General features: G+C 30.0%; 1 protein-coding gene across 5 annotated transcripts in view; it reads right to left on the reverse strand.

Annotated features, from left to right (window-relative positions):
• LOC142329266 (uncharacterized) overlaps positions 1–15,383 on the reverse strand; it is a 48,647-nt gene that overhangs the window by 10,683 nt on the left and 22,581 nt on the right. For all 5 annotated transcript variants that reach the window (XM_075373694.1, XM_075373691.1, XM_075373693.1 and 2 more), the window contains 4 exons: positions 14,891–15,078; positions 11,202–11,448; positions 5,948–6,067; positions 1,720–2,318 (listed from right to left, as the gene is read on the reverse strand). In XM_075373694.1, the coding sequence (XP_075229809.1) occupies positions 1,720–2,318; positions 5,948–6,067; positions 11,202–11,448; positions 14,891–15,078 (1,154 nt within the window). The remainder of the gene's footprint in view (positions 1–1,719; positions 2,319–5,947; positions 6,068–11,201; positions 11,449–14,890; positions 15,079–15,383) is intronic.

The following is a 15,383-nucleotide window of genomic DNA, read 5'->3' on the forward strand; positions in this document are numbered from 1 at the left end:
CATGGGTCCATTTCGAAACTGAAGGAACAAAAGAACAATCCACACAGTGGATGTATTCTCATTTTCCCAGAAAACCAAAGAAGTTCAAGCGAATCTTCTCCAACAGAAAGTGTATGGCTACCGTGTTCTGGGACCGGAATGGGGTTCTCTTAGTGGAATTCATGGAACGTGGCATGACCATCACTGCAGCTTCATACTGCGTGACTCTTCAACGTCTACGAAGGGCAATTCAGAATAAGCAGAGAGGAATGTTGTCATCAGGCATTGTCTTTCTCCATGACAATGCTCGGCCGCACACTGCAGCTGTAACAAAGAAGCTCCTGTAGCATTTTCGTTGGGAAGTGTTTGATCACCCACCACACAGCCCGGACTTGGCTCCATCCAATTTTTACCTCTTTGCTCACATGAAACACTGGCTAGGAGGACAACATTTTGGCACAGACATCGAACTGCAGACCAGCGTAGAAACATGGTTGAAAACACAGGCGACTCCATGCTATGACGAGGGTATTGGAAAGTTGGTACCAAGCTACGACAAATGTCTAAATCGGAGTGGCGACTATGTAGAGAAATAGCGTAACTATGTAAGTACTTGTTACAAATAAAAAAATTGTTATTTTCACTGTGATTTTAATTTTGTGACCAATCGGACCTTGAAAAAAATAACCCTCGTACATAACCCAAATCATCCCTTTTTATCTGTGAATTATTTCATATCTGATGTTTTCAAGCATCCATTTAGGTCAGATGATCAAGGCTACAATTTGATTAATAATTGAAAAAAGACCTCGGAAGTGTTTAGTTACAAATATAATTATGAAATCATATTTTAATAAACTAAGAAATGCTAAAATAATTATATAACTGATCATTAAATATCATGTCAAAAAATCCACATCCACATAGATGGTAGAAAAATGCTTATTGTAAGAAGACAGCTAGGACTGTCATATAACGAGAGACAAATCCATTACGCAATCAAAAACCTATTGCCAATTCTGCAATATCCTCTCTAATGGGGTGTAACGGGATGGGACTGTAATCACAGCACTACCAAAGAGTAATAGGATGAAGGCTACCAGGACCATATGTCACAGAGTTGTAACTTTACTGATGTTTCATAACCCAAAGGAAGAGTAATAACTTAATAAGCACTGGAAATAAAAAGAACAGTTATTAGTAACAGCAACTATAATTATTTTCTATGAACAGATGAAAATTATAACTGTAATACTGATATATAACAATGAGGCTTGAGTACTTTCTAAAAAAAAATATAAAAATAAGATAAATAAATGGCAGAAATAAAATTCCTACATGCTGCTAGTATCTAATGACTCATTTCTTGTTCATCTTTACAGCACTCCTACATTTTAGAAGACAGATAAGTAAAGATATCTTTAAGGACTTGAATATAAATTAAGGTCAAGAGGAAAGTCAAACATTATAAAACAAATTAATGTAGTAATTTGATACGGATGGGTAGGAAATGTTGTTCCCACACTGCTCAGTAAACTAAATGGATAAACAATCAAAATGTGTAAATTACGGCCATATTTTTGGAAAGCAGTACTAATTTAGAGACCAAGGTGCATGTAAGGGGAAAACTTTCATTCTACAGACTGAGCTATTAATAAAAAGTTCTCAATGTTTAACTTCATAACAATTTTAAACTAAGTATTAAAATCTTAATAAATTAAACAGTTTAAAAAAAATTACATCACTCAAAGAAGTCGAGGCAGAAGCAGAAGCATAAACAGAAGTAACTGGCAAGGTTTCATTAGGTTTCCTCAACTTTTTAGGTAATATGTGACAATTAGAGTTCTTTTTTAATAAAGAATCAGACTTTTCTAAGTTTCTCACACATTTGGAAGATTTATTGTAAGGCTGGCAATATAATTTTTCAGTCTTTTGAGGAGTAACATTTTCTTTAGAAATTTTTTTTGGCTGATGAAGGTTGCTTTGTAATGTTTTTGTAGTTTTATTATTACGGATGGTCTTATCAGATAACCCTTCTCTTTCATCATACATAATTTTTTTTCCAGATTTTTTAAGCTGATGAGATTCCTTTTCTAAAGATGTAGGTATACGACTATGCATTTTTGAATTTGCTGATGAGTTAGGAATCTCTTTCAATTTTAAATTTTCATATTTCAATGCATTAAATTTGTCATATTTTTCATTCTTCTGGGGACTCATACAAAAATCAATTTTTTTAGGCATTTTGATAAATGAAATAAGTTTCTCAGGAGTAATTTTATTAACCACTTTGTTTTCCTTATTTTTCTGGATTAACCACTGGAATAAACTTTTGTCATCTGCAATAAACAAAATAATATTTGTACATGTCAAAAATATTAATGATTGGAGCTAAAATAAAAAAGAGATTAAAATCAACAAATACAGACTATAAATATTATAAGAATAATTTTGGGCAGTTTCTGAAGTAGACTGGAAAATTAGATTGTTGCAAAATGTGGTTTATTATTTGTAAACATTCTATGTCTAGAGTAAGTTCAATGGTAAAAGAAAGAAATATATAATTACAATTACTCCATTAAAGCACAAAAAATCAACAATAATACTACACAAAGAGCATCTTCTAGTCATACAATTTTTAATAAATGTTTATATATAATATTCAATTTCTGTGATATTTGTAATGTCTCTGGTTTAATATCTATTTAATTTTTTATGAACACATAGGATTATTTTAGTCAGTCGATTAAACAAATCCCTTTGAAAGGACTATTTGGGCCTTGCAATCCTCCCAGTATTTTTTCATACATTCTAATCTCTGTGCCCTTTCTGGTGTTGAAAATGTTTGTGTTGAGAGTTTCTTTCTTGTGAGTGTGAAGCAAGTGTTTTTATCCTTGATTTTTTAGTTTAATTTTATCTTGTTTGTGGTGCCTTCTGATGTAAGGCCAATTTCCTTCAGATTCTCTCTAACTTCTCTGATTCATCTACATCCTGTCTTGGTGTTTTTCGAGTCGAGATTGTACTGAACCAGCTGTTTCAGATATCTCAAATCTTGCATTTTGTGTCCAAAGAATCCTAGTCTCCTCTTACACATAGTATCAGTGATGGGTTCTAATTCTGTACACAGTATTATTGGGTATGATTCACACCACTGCCCATCTTTCTAGTACTTTTTGTTGATGCAGGTTCTTCCAATTCTTTTTTGATTTTCTAGTCTGTTGGGTCTTTGTTCGTTCAGGTGGAAGAGCATTTCTGCTGCGTATGTGGCTTCCGGTTTTATAACTGTGTTGTAGTGACTTATTTTGGTGTTTATGGATAAACACTTTTTATTGCAGATGTACCCAGTTAATTTTTGTGCTTTAGCTAGTTTTGTTGTTTTTATTTGGATTGAGGTTTTTGTTTAGGTTGTTTATTATTATTAGAATTATTATTATCATTTTTCCGAGGTATTTAAATCGGGTTACTATTTTGACTTCATTGCTGTTAATCTTTTAATTATATTGGTTTTTGGGGCATAATTTTTGTCTTTTCAAATGATGTTTTGAGGCCAATTTTATTTGCAATGTTCTAATATCTGTTTCAGCTTTGACAATGTCATTACCTAGCAGTGCCAAGTTGTCGGTAAAACCAAGCCAATTTGTTTTGATTTCTAGGCCTATTTTTATTTCTGGGGGCATTTTTTGAGCATCATTACAATTTCCAGAGCACAGTTAAATAGTAGCGGTGAGAGTTCATTGCCTTGATGAAGTCCTGTTTTAATCTTAAATGCTTCCGAGAGTTTGCCTCTGAATTTCACTTTTGACTTTGTTTGTGAGGGTCAATTTTAACATGTTTATTAATTTGGGATGTAGTCCAAGTCTTAGAATTTTTAGTAAGGATTCTCTGTGGCTGCAATCGTATGCTTTCTTGAAGTTTACAAATTTCAAGTTGTGTATCACCACATCTCTGCTTCTTTTCCTGTTGTAACCCATTATTAGCTTGACACATAATCTGGTCTGGACGACTCCTCCAGAGTATGAAACCTCCCTGTTACTCTCTTAGTTTTTCTTGAGATGTAAACCAATTCTGTTGAGAATGATTCTTGAAATAATTTTGTATGCTGTGTCTAAGAGTGAGATTTTCTTTTGTGTATTGGGTGGATGAGGGTTGTCATCCAGTGTTCTGGTATTTCTTTTATCCAGATATTGACAAGCTGTTGATAAAGGGCGATTTTTACTGGGTTTCCTGTACATTTCCAGATCTCTACAAAGGTCTGATCTCCAGTCACTTTGTAATTCTTCATCTCACCTGGTGCCTGTTAAACTTCTTTTATTGCGGAAAGGGTTAATATATTTTCCAGTGGTGTTGTTATTGAGGTGCTGACATCAAAATTTAGAAGTTCTATTTGTTCTTGACAATTTAGGAGTTTCTTGAAATATTTAGCTAGGATTTCTGTATTGTCTTTATTATTATGGGCCAGATTGTGGTTTTCATCAACCATTAGTAAGGGTTAATATTTTTGGAATTGGTTTTTTGAAGGTTTTATGGTAGTCTCACCATTTATTATACACTACAAAAAATTCATTCCACAATTCTACACATAAATTTGTGCAAGTGACAAGATGTGGTTATGGTGAATTAATTCTCTGAGATTGGCTTGTACCAAATTCAATAATTAACTTCATGGAAACATTTTCCCTCAACACTAATTTAGTGTTTTAGGAGTTTCAATTTTGCAAAATAGCTTCCTCGGCAATTAGTTTTGTGCAACCTCCTACTAGAAAATGTCAACATGACACCACAGGCGACAGCTAACACAAAAAAGAACATCAAGTATTTATACACTAATATCATTGAAAACATTATTAATACTTATGATAAAGAAATATTTAAACCAGCATACAAATCTAATAACCTCATAACATACTTAAAAACAAAAAAATAATAAAATAAACAATCTGTGCGGAATTTAAATACTTTCATGAAAAATTAAGGTAAGATATATCTTATCTCAATATTCTTCACTATAACAAAGAAATAAAATACAAATACCAATAATGTATATCTATACATACACAATTTTACTAAAATGTCTAATTTTTTATTATTATTTTTATGCTCAATATTTACTTTTTCAATTATTTCTAAATTATTTTCTAACCTAGTTATATTATGATTATTATTTATTAAATGGTCAGCTACATTTAAGAAACCTATTTCTTTTTTTAAGTGATCTAAAATGTTCATTAAATCTATCTTTTACATCATGTCTTTTGAACATTTTAGATAATTTAAAAATAAAAAATAGGTTTCTCAAATGTAGCTGACCATTTCATAAATAATCATAACGTAACTAGTTTAGAAAATAATTTATAAATAATTGAAAAAGTTAATATTGAACATGAAAATAGGTATAAAAAATCAGAAATTTTAGAAAAACTGTATATATATATATATATATATATATATATAACGTAAATTCAGCCTTATAAATCTGCAAACAGAATTTGATGGGGACATCCTTATTAAAATTATTTAAGTTGACACACAAAGATAAGATATTGATAAATTAATAGTTATTGCAATACTTTTTCATTCTCTTGGCTGAACAAATATTTGTTCTGAATTTTTTAAATGTTTTTCAATTTACATTTTACTTTGTAAATTTTTACAAAATAAAATGTAAAAAGCTAATAAAATGAATGAGTAAATGTAAACAATCAAGAATTTATAAAAAAAATCACTGAAGATGGGCTTAGGCCCAAAAATGTTTTCATGAACGTAAAAAAGTGAAGGTAAGAGTGTTCTCAATTTCTGTACTTTGCGAAGGCTGAAAAAATATTATATATAGTTATTTAATGAACAGAGAAAAAAGAAAATGTGGACCATAAAAATTCTAATCTAAATAAATTTATATATATATATATTAGTAACAGGGATTAACCACAATAATAGTTTTATTAAATAAACAATAAATATAAAAATATACCTTCTCTCTCTGCATATGGTATAATTTGTAATTGTTTATTATCATTATTAAAATTTAACTGTGGACTTTGAATACATTCTGCTGCTTTATTTAACATGGAATTAGAATCAGTGATGCACTCTAAAAATTAACAAAAATTAAAATGTTAGAATGATCATAAATTAAATTTATACAAATAGATAACAGTAAATAAAACATTAAAATAATTTAATCACATAATAATATTTGTGCAGTAAAAGCAAAGAAAGCATTTGATCAGTCAAATTCTAATAAAAGAGGTGAAAATTACAATATTTATTATGCACATATTTCTAATAATAATTAATCTCTAAAAAAAACTTTTTTTTATTTTCAGACAAGATACAATTTATATATACAGAATGATTCATTTAGTGTTAGCGCTTTCTGAGCTCATTCTACTAATGAAAAACATTCATATAAACATGGTTCAAAAACACACTGTTAGCGAGTTACAGCTAGCAAACGATTTCACCCTGATTTCTGGGCCAAGTGAAATAAAACCATTCTGAAGTTTTAAGAACCAGATTAAGGGGTATACTTGATGGTTTCTTATGGTTTTTGACCAGAACCATATTTCCAGAAAGTTTCAAAATATCTGTAAAATAGAAAAATTTGTCTTAAAACACACTTTTTTATACTGTAATATAAAAACTTTGTTAAATGACTAATAAATGAATAAAAATTTATTATCAAAACATGTAGAGAATATAATTCTGAGAAAACTGATGTAAAATAACCCAATAAAAAATAAATACAAGTTGAAGAAATTTGATTTTACTTCTAACACTAACTTATTGTATGAAAACTTTGAAATGTTATCAATACAGAAAATGAAGTTAACATTCGATTGATAAAAAATAAAAATGTAATTCTTAATTTAATAAAAAATTTCAGTAAGTTTTCAAAAATCTGTTCTACTTCAATTCATCTTTCTGGCTGCATATTTTTGGATTGCATGTGTTGCTCTTTTTAATTCTGCATGAATTGCCTTAATTTGTGTGGCGGCATCTACAATAAGAGCAACCAACTCTTCACGCGTATGAACTTTTCTTGTGCACAATACTTTCTCATCCACACCACATGCAAAAATCTAATGGACTTAGATGAGGTGATCGTAGTGGCCAGGAGTGTGGCCACCACAGCCAATCCATTGCTCTGAAAATTGCTCATTTAAGTATGTCATTATGGTACTTGAGAAGCGGGGAGGTGCACCATCATGCTGAAAGTACATGCAATATCTTGATGCCAATGGAACATCTTTTAATAGCAGCAACAATTGTTCCATACAGAATTCCAAGTAAATGTTGCAATTCATATGTCCTGGGAGAATGAATGTTCCAATTAGCAGATCGTAAACTAGACCACACCACACATTGGGCTACATAAATGGTGGAAATTATGTTTTACTGTCTTGTGTGGATTGACTTCTACCCAAGCATGTTCGTTGCAAAGGTTATTGATGCAGTCCTGAAAAACTGAGTCTTGACAATTAATAAAATGAACCTGTGCAATTGGCAGTTCATATTGAACCAGTAGCAATATTGCAAACGAAGAGGAGGATCTCTAGTTCAACATTTTGTACTTGATTACAGTAAGAATACAGCTTGTTACGAGGTGTCCTACACACCATAGACTAGGAAACTATCATGTTGCTGCCAGGAAAGGTATCATGTACTAACATCTGGAGATTGCATTGAGTAGCTTCGATAATGGTTTCATCAAATTGGCATCATGATGGGCAGAACAGACACGCTGAGTATTAATGGGAAGTACCCATTTCTCGTAGCATATGGAATGTTCCACTAATTTTTTTAAGATCTGGGACTCCACAGTTACAAAATGCTTTCAATATTCTGCAGCAGCAGCAGTTGCAATTTCATCACACACCCCCAAGATAAATACAATGTCTGTGTATTCCTCAGTAGTAAATAACAAAAGCATTGCTGCAGTATGACACCAAATGAAACAAATATACACACTCAATTAAACACTGGACTAGCAGCAATTGACAGCAGTAACACAAAACATGCAATGCTCAGATGTCACAGCATAGAATGCAATGTTGGCCAGCCAATTTCTGTTACCAACTTACAAAACAATTTCTCAAATTTTTAATTTAACAGTGAGTTCGAGAAAGATATATACAGTTTATTATCTGAATAACATCAATACTGTTATATTTTTTTAATTTTATTTTTGTCTCTAATATAACACTATTTTTGAATCACTGCACTCTGTAGGAAAGTAAACATGCTTTGTACATGTAATCCCTTCATTTTCTAAGTTAGAAATAAAACCAAATTTCTTGAACTTGTATTTTTTATTGGGCTATTTTACATTAATTTTCCCAGAATTAAATTCTCTACAAGTTTTGTTAATATAAATTTTACACATATGGTTTTTGTATTACAAACGTAGAAAAAATATGTTTTTAGACAACAAATTTTTCTATTTTACATCAGATATTATGAAACCTCCTGAAAATATGATTCTGGAACCTGTTTTATTCAATTTATTAGGTCAAAAACCATAAAAAAAAACCATCAAGTTTACCCCTTAATTTGGTTTCCTGGAATTTCAGTATGGTTTTATTTCACTGCTCAGGAATCAGGGTGAAATCTTTTGTGACCCATAACTTGCTAACAAAGCATCTCTAGCCCATGTTTATATGAACTTTTTTCATTATTTTCGCTACTAGAATGATCTCAGAAAGCGCCAGTAACGCTACATTAATCACTCTGAATAAAACATGTCCTGACTGACTGATAATCAACATCCAGCAAAAATTACAAGATAAATTGATGAAAATTTGTATACATGTTCTTCTTAGTGTAAATGCACTGCACACTAAGAAAGGATTATTTGAAATTCCAATTTAAAGTAATAAAATGAATTTTTGAAACCCAGGTATTTTTTTTATTTTTTGGTAACAAATGAAGATATCAACTTTATTTTTAAAGTATGTGATTTCATGTGATTATCTAAAATCCAATTTGAAGATCTTTTGGATTATTTTACTTATCTTTTGAATTTCTATGTAATAAATAAAGACATCAAATCGATTTTTGGTGTGACTAATTTTCATGTCAATGTCTAAAGTTATTGAAATTCGACTGAAACGAATGAAGAAAGGTAAAAAAAAATGTTGAACGATGCTGGTCACCTCATGAATTGGACCAATGCACTTGTCTGTGCTTGCTGAAACTGCCAACTAATGATATACCACATCCTTGTGGGCTGTGTCTGTTATGTAGCAGTGTGTCAGAAGTTTAAACTAGGGCCGAACATCTGAAATATCTTAAGCAACAATGTACTGATGTTATCGAATGTCTAATGATTTCTGAAGGCCTTATATCTGGATTCAATTATTCACATATCTTTTTTTGTCTATCTATACCATTTGGCATATGCTAGATGATCATTCAGTTCTTTTCAGTTACATTTTTAATCATATATTTCATTGTGGTTTTGTTTTGCTTTTCGCATACATCATAGATGTTTTCAATCAATGGTGTGTTTTTATATTACTGTTGTTTAGATTTTAAGTTAATTTTTAATATTTATTTGTTTACTATAGAAATGCTGTGTGTTGGGACTTATGACAATACTTCATTATGCACCCAGTGAAAAAAAAAACTATACTTCCTTGTATGCCTATTAAATTACATATACACATTTTTTAAAATGAAAAGTACATAAAATTTTATTTCATTAATAACTTCTGTTATTTTTTTTCATAATTTTTTTTTTGTTATAATTGAATTATTATTAATCGTAAAAATTTTTTATAATCAGAGGTTAATAATTATTATAAAATCGATATATTTAAATTAAAAAAAGAAAAACGTTAAAAAAAGGAGATGAAGTCTGGTTTGAACTGATGTGCCTTCCCCTTATAAGATCCAAATATTTTATTAATTAAAATTTCATTTGGCTAAAACTCTGGAAACAATGAAAACAAATACAACTTATATCGCTGAAAAGCTCTCAATGAGGGCTTATTAGTGCAATTAACAAACAAAATCCAAACGTTTTTGGATTTTGGGCTTTTTTGGTTCAGTCTATTGCAATCAAAAGGGGAGGTATACAACTAGATGTTACAACAGTCCTAAATCCAAAATTGCAACATCCTACAGCTATCATTTTTGAGTTACATACAGATATCACACCAAAACTAGTCAAAATGGATATTTCTGTTGAAATCTGAAAACCGAAATTTTTCATGATCACAATGCTTCCTTTACTTTGTACAAGGAAGTAAAAAAGTAAAGAAAGAAACTACTACATGCAAAAGTAATTTATAAACTTAACTACATCTCTTTATAGGATCTTCAATCAAAATTATACAATATAAGATATTATCATTATCTTCTTAAAAAAAAAAACTGAAAATAATAAACTTAATATAAATATAATAATTATATTTCTTTATCATTAATTTTTCAGTTGCTGGGCTGGTTTGCAATTTTACAATCCTATCCATTATGTTCCCAATTATCTCTTTCGTGAATATTATATTTGTCACACATCCAAATATTTTATTACCTACATTTTCCTCTACAACAAAGTTAAACATTCATAGATATCCCAATTCATGACATAACAATGCTGTTCTTCACTTTACAAGATTGTCAACAAATTTGTCTCACTTCCAAATAATTACTTTTTTAAATTTGTATGTCATCATATGTCCATATTTTTCTTCCACAGAATTTACCCCTTCACATAAACACTTAAAAAAAGTATTTTATCTATTTTTTTAACTCAAAGCCTTTTTATTCCTAATTTTATTGAGGTACAATATTTTTTATAGTTTCTAATATAAATTAAATATCCATATTCTTCAACTTTGAGGCTGAATCAAGCATCATGACCATAAAGTCTTAGAATAAAATACTAATACCTAATACCTACATATATATATAACTCCCAAATCTGTTTGACAGTAATAATTTTTTTCTTCACTAAAGTTCTCTTTGCTTGTACTACCATGCTTCAGATATCCTTCTTATACATCCATCATTTACAACTTTACTACCCAAATAACAAAATCTTTCATTTTTTCTTTATTATGTTCAGCATTATTCTTAAGCATGAGAATAACATGGAATTAATATGAAATATTACATGTGTGTTAACAACAATTATAACATATCAGTGAACATCAGCTTCTAAATAAAGCTAACAAAACATGTCATGATGTTAGTATTTAATAAAAAAACTCTGAACTCACCAGTTAAATATCTACAGGTACTGAATGACTGTAAAGTATCAGAATATACTTGAGATAGGTCAAGTTTAACATGACTGAAATGAGAAAAATTCAATGACATATCAGATTTAACAGCACGTAGAAATGGTAAATGTATAGATACATCTGAGATATTGCTTGTAATGAAACCCTGTTCGAGAATTTCAGCTACTTTACAAGCAACTTGAAACAAATTTTCTATTATTAAATCATTATTTTTATACAGCAGCTGTAAAGTAAAGAAAATTAAATTAATTCTTTCTTAATATACATAAAATCAAGAAAATAAAAAATAATCTTTTATATCTTTTGTATTACACTTCACAAGTATTGTTACTTCATAGGCTATGACACTTTTGGATTATCATCTGGACCACACCCATTCCATCTGAATTAAATTTCACTGTAATATAACATTAACTGTAAAATTTTATTAAACATAAACTTAAACCATGTTTCATATCTTTCAATTCAAAATATTAGTAAAAACAAATTCAAAGCAATCTACACCAATCTCATATAAAAAAACAGTGTTAAAACCTTACAAATCAATTTTACCGGTAAAATGTTAATGTTAAAACCTTAATAATAAAATAATCCCTCTTTTTTTTTAACAAAAATTTCCAATGAAATAGGAAACTAAAACTTTGTAATTATATCATTTGTAAATAAACTGCCATAGTAATTTTACCCCTGGAAGGTACACATAAGATAGCACATACATCAGAACCATAGTGTCTCATTTTGGTAGGTTTGTTGGAACTGTTTCACTGAATACTCTTGAATCCCAGAGTACTTCAATCTACAACTATCTCAAGGGATGGTACAAACAGCTGTCGACATTTACTATCTACGTACCCTAAATATTTGTTATTTACCTCTGCTATGTCCAAGCATGAAGAAATAAACAATGCAAGTCAAATATTGATCCCAAAATAACTAAACATTTTAAAGAAAAAACAGATTGCAGTTTAAATAGTTCTCAAAAGAAAATAACCTAATTTAATCCGTACAGGAAGAATCCTATATTAAGTACAACCCTGATAGAGCTTTTAGTGTTAATTTTTCTTTAGAATTATTCAAAATCTGGAAGCATAGTTGCCACTTCATATACTCTGGGACAGAAGATAGATAGTAGATGTATGTCCTACCACAAAGCAACAATAATGTTTAAACTCACGTACATAGACTATAACCACATTTATCACCATCACACAAGAAAGAATATCATATCTTATTTTTTACATTCTTAATTAAAACACTTAATAATTAATAAATCGTCTTGTCAAAAAAATTGGTATTTACTTATACTATATTCATTTTATTTATAATAGTTAAAAATATATTTATTATCTACTAGGTGAGCAATTTAAAACTGAACCAAGCTATCTCGAACTGCTTATTTGATTGTCACCTTTAACACCGGTATTATTAGCATCACTATTCATGTGTGTGCAACAACTCTTGTCCATTGCAGTCAGATGTAAACTGTTCAGTGCAGTAGTTTTGTTCTTTGCAGTTATGGTTTTCTAAAATGTCTTCTTTGAACGAGGAAAATGTTGTTAAAGTAAAAGCTTATTTGTGTTCTGTATCCTTTCAAGAAATGCATCAAATATTCACAGAAAAATTTCCAAATGCCAGTATCCCAGCAAAGAGTAGCATATACAATTTGATTAAAAAAATGACATACAATGGGACCGGTTTCAGATGCAAAATGAAATGGGTAATCTTCTGTTAATACCCCACACACCATAGCCAATATGCAAAGAAAAATTTCTGCCGGTTTGAAAAATCTTAACAAGGTTTGAAAAGTTATAACAACAAAGTGGTGTAAAGATACACATGTTGCTATAAGAATTCTTCACGATTTAAATTTGAAACCACATCTGTGTAACAACTTAAGAGAACTGATAAATTGAATTATCTTAATTATTGTGCCTGATTTCTCAAAACACATTGTTAATGGACAGATAAACCTGATGCACTAATTCACATCATATGAGGCACAGTTTCATTTACCTGAGAATGTTAATTCGCGGACCAGCTACTGGAGGACTAAAAATCACCAGATGTTTGAAGATCCACTTCACGATGAGAAAATTGAATTATTGTGCTAATTCTGAAAATCATATAGTGGATCTCATATTTTTTGATCGGACTTTTAATACAGAAGCGTACAGAAAAGTTTTCGAAGAATTCTACGCTCAGTTAAATGATAGTGAAAAAGAGTAAGATTTCTTTGAACAAGACGGAGCAATGCATCACACATCAAATGATTCACTAACATGCATTCATGTGGCATTTACAGAATAAACTGTATGCAGATGGCAGGGTCCTCTGCATTCTCCAGATTTGTCTAGTTGCATTTTTCCCTTTAGATCTGTTTGAAGGGTAGGGTTTATGAATCAAGCCCCACGCCATCTGTGAGCTGAGGCAAAGAAGATTCAACACGCAATAGGTGGCACTGACCTTTGCATCAGTCAATATGGTGATTCGAGCTCAAAGGCATATCGCTGTGACGGATGCTCACTTTAAACATATTTTTAAAAATATGTAAACTTTTACTAATGTGAATGCAGAATTTAATTTAAATTTTCATTTTTTCATTTCATTCATAAAATGTTACATGTTGCAACTATGTTTAGTCTATAGCGGTTTGGTTTTAACCTGCTCATCTTGTACAGTGAGAAGAAGACAAATAATAACATAGACACGTGTAGCATTATTATAAAGAAGTGTACTTAAAAATCAATGATAATTGGCTGGCAGCTGATCAAACATTGCGTTACCGACTGAAGAGTTATTCCAAGATTCTCAAATGCTTTTCTAACGAAACACATCCTCTATGAATTCATAACTGATATAACAGTAAATTAAATTTATGAATTTTGTTTTTACACGTATATTGGAAATTTATGTCTTTGAAAAGGATAATTGGAAATATCCCATTTTATTAACCGGTCTAAAATAATTTAAAACTCGGCTTATAAGTAAATAGAATAACTTTAGCGTAGGATCACTCACATAAATTGAACATTCGCCTTCATTTATAACTATCATTTTAACTTCATTTGTAACTTTATTTTACTACTAATTTTTTTAATAATTTCCTCAGGGATAGAATTATCATATCTGATGAGATTGAATGCCTGATGTGATGAAATGAAATCAAAACAACTAAAAATAGAAAAAAATCAAAGGATCCAAAAAATTAAATAAAAAGATTTTTAGTGATTATAAGAGAACTTATCTCACCGATCAATTTTGAAATACATTGTCATAAATGGTTACCAATAGAATATTATTAATAAAACTAAGTTTAGAGAGTGGCATTGTTCATATTTATGCGTCAATTTTCATAAAAGATAAATCACTAACTGATTTTAAAGAACAAAATTTACATTTTGGGAAACTAGTCAGACTAAGAAGTTTTTATAATCCCTTAAAAAAATCTAGATTGTAACTAATAAACAATGTCAGCCACATTCATAGCTGTAGGGGCATACATATAAAATATATATTTTTTATATTTTTCCAGATTTCAGGGCTTCGACTGGAAGGATTCAGTAATAACACAGGTGTACTCTCAGACAAATACAGGTATACTCTTGTTCCTGATTAATCATCTGCCAGCATCCTAAATCAAACTATAAAATATATATACATATTACCAGTTGCATATTAATTGATGACGGTAGTGTTACATTCAACTTTTTTCCATCCAGTTTTATCCTTTCTCTAGGATCGATTATACTTTTCATAAGCTGATAATTATAATCAATTTTTTTTTCAAAACCAGATATTTCTGTTATAGTCTTTTCAAAATTAATTGCATTTGTATTAAGTTGGCTAGTCCATTCTGAAAATAGAATAAGAAAAAATACAAACTTTCATTTAAAGTTTTATTATATAAATGGTCAACAAAAAATTAAATGAAACCAGACATTGATACAAAATATTACTATACTGTGCAAATTAATTGGGACAAGCTATTTTTTTTTCTCTAAATTGTTATATAATTGGCATTTATGTCTGAAACTGCCTTAAACCGGTTTTATGTGCTTTGAGGTGGTGTGACTGTTTGACCTTGACAATGAGAAAGCAGTTTGGTTTTAAAGTGAAAGTAGTCACCTTAGCTTCAGTTATGAACCTTTAAGTGTGGCA

The sequence above is a fragment of the Lycorma delicatula genome, chromosome 8 (assembly GCF_047948215.1).
Source record: "Lycorma delicatula isolate Av1 chromosome 8, ASM4794821v1, whole genome shotgun sequence".
In the NCBI taxonomy this organism is placed as follows: domain Eukaryota; kingdom Metazoa; phylum Arthropoda; class Insecta; order Hemiptera; family Fulgoridae; genus Lycorma; species Lycorma delicatula.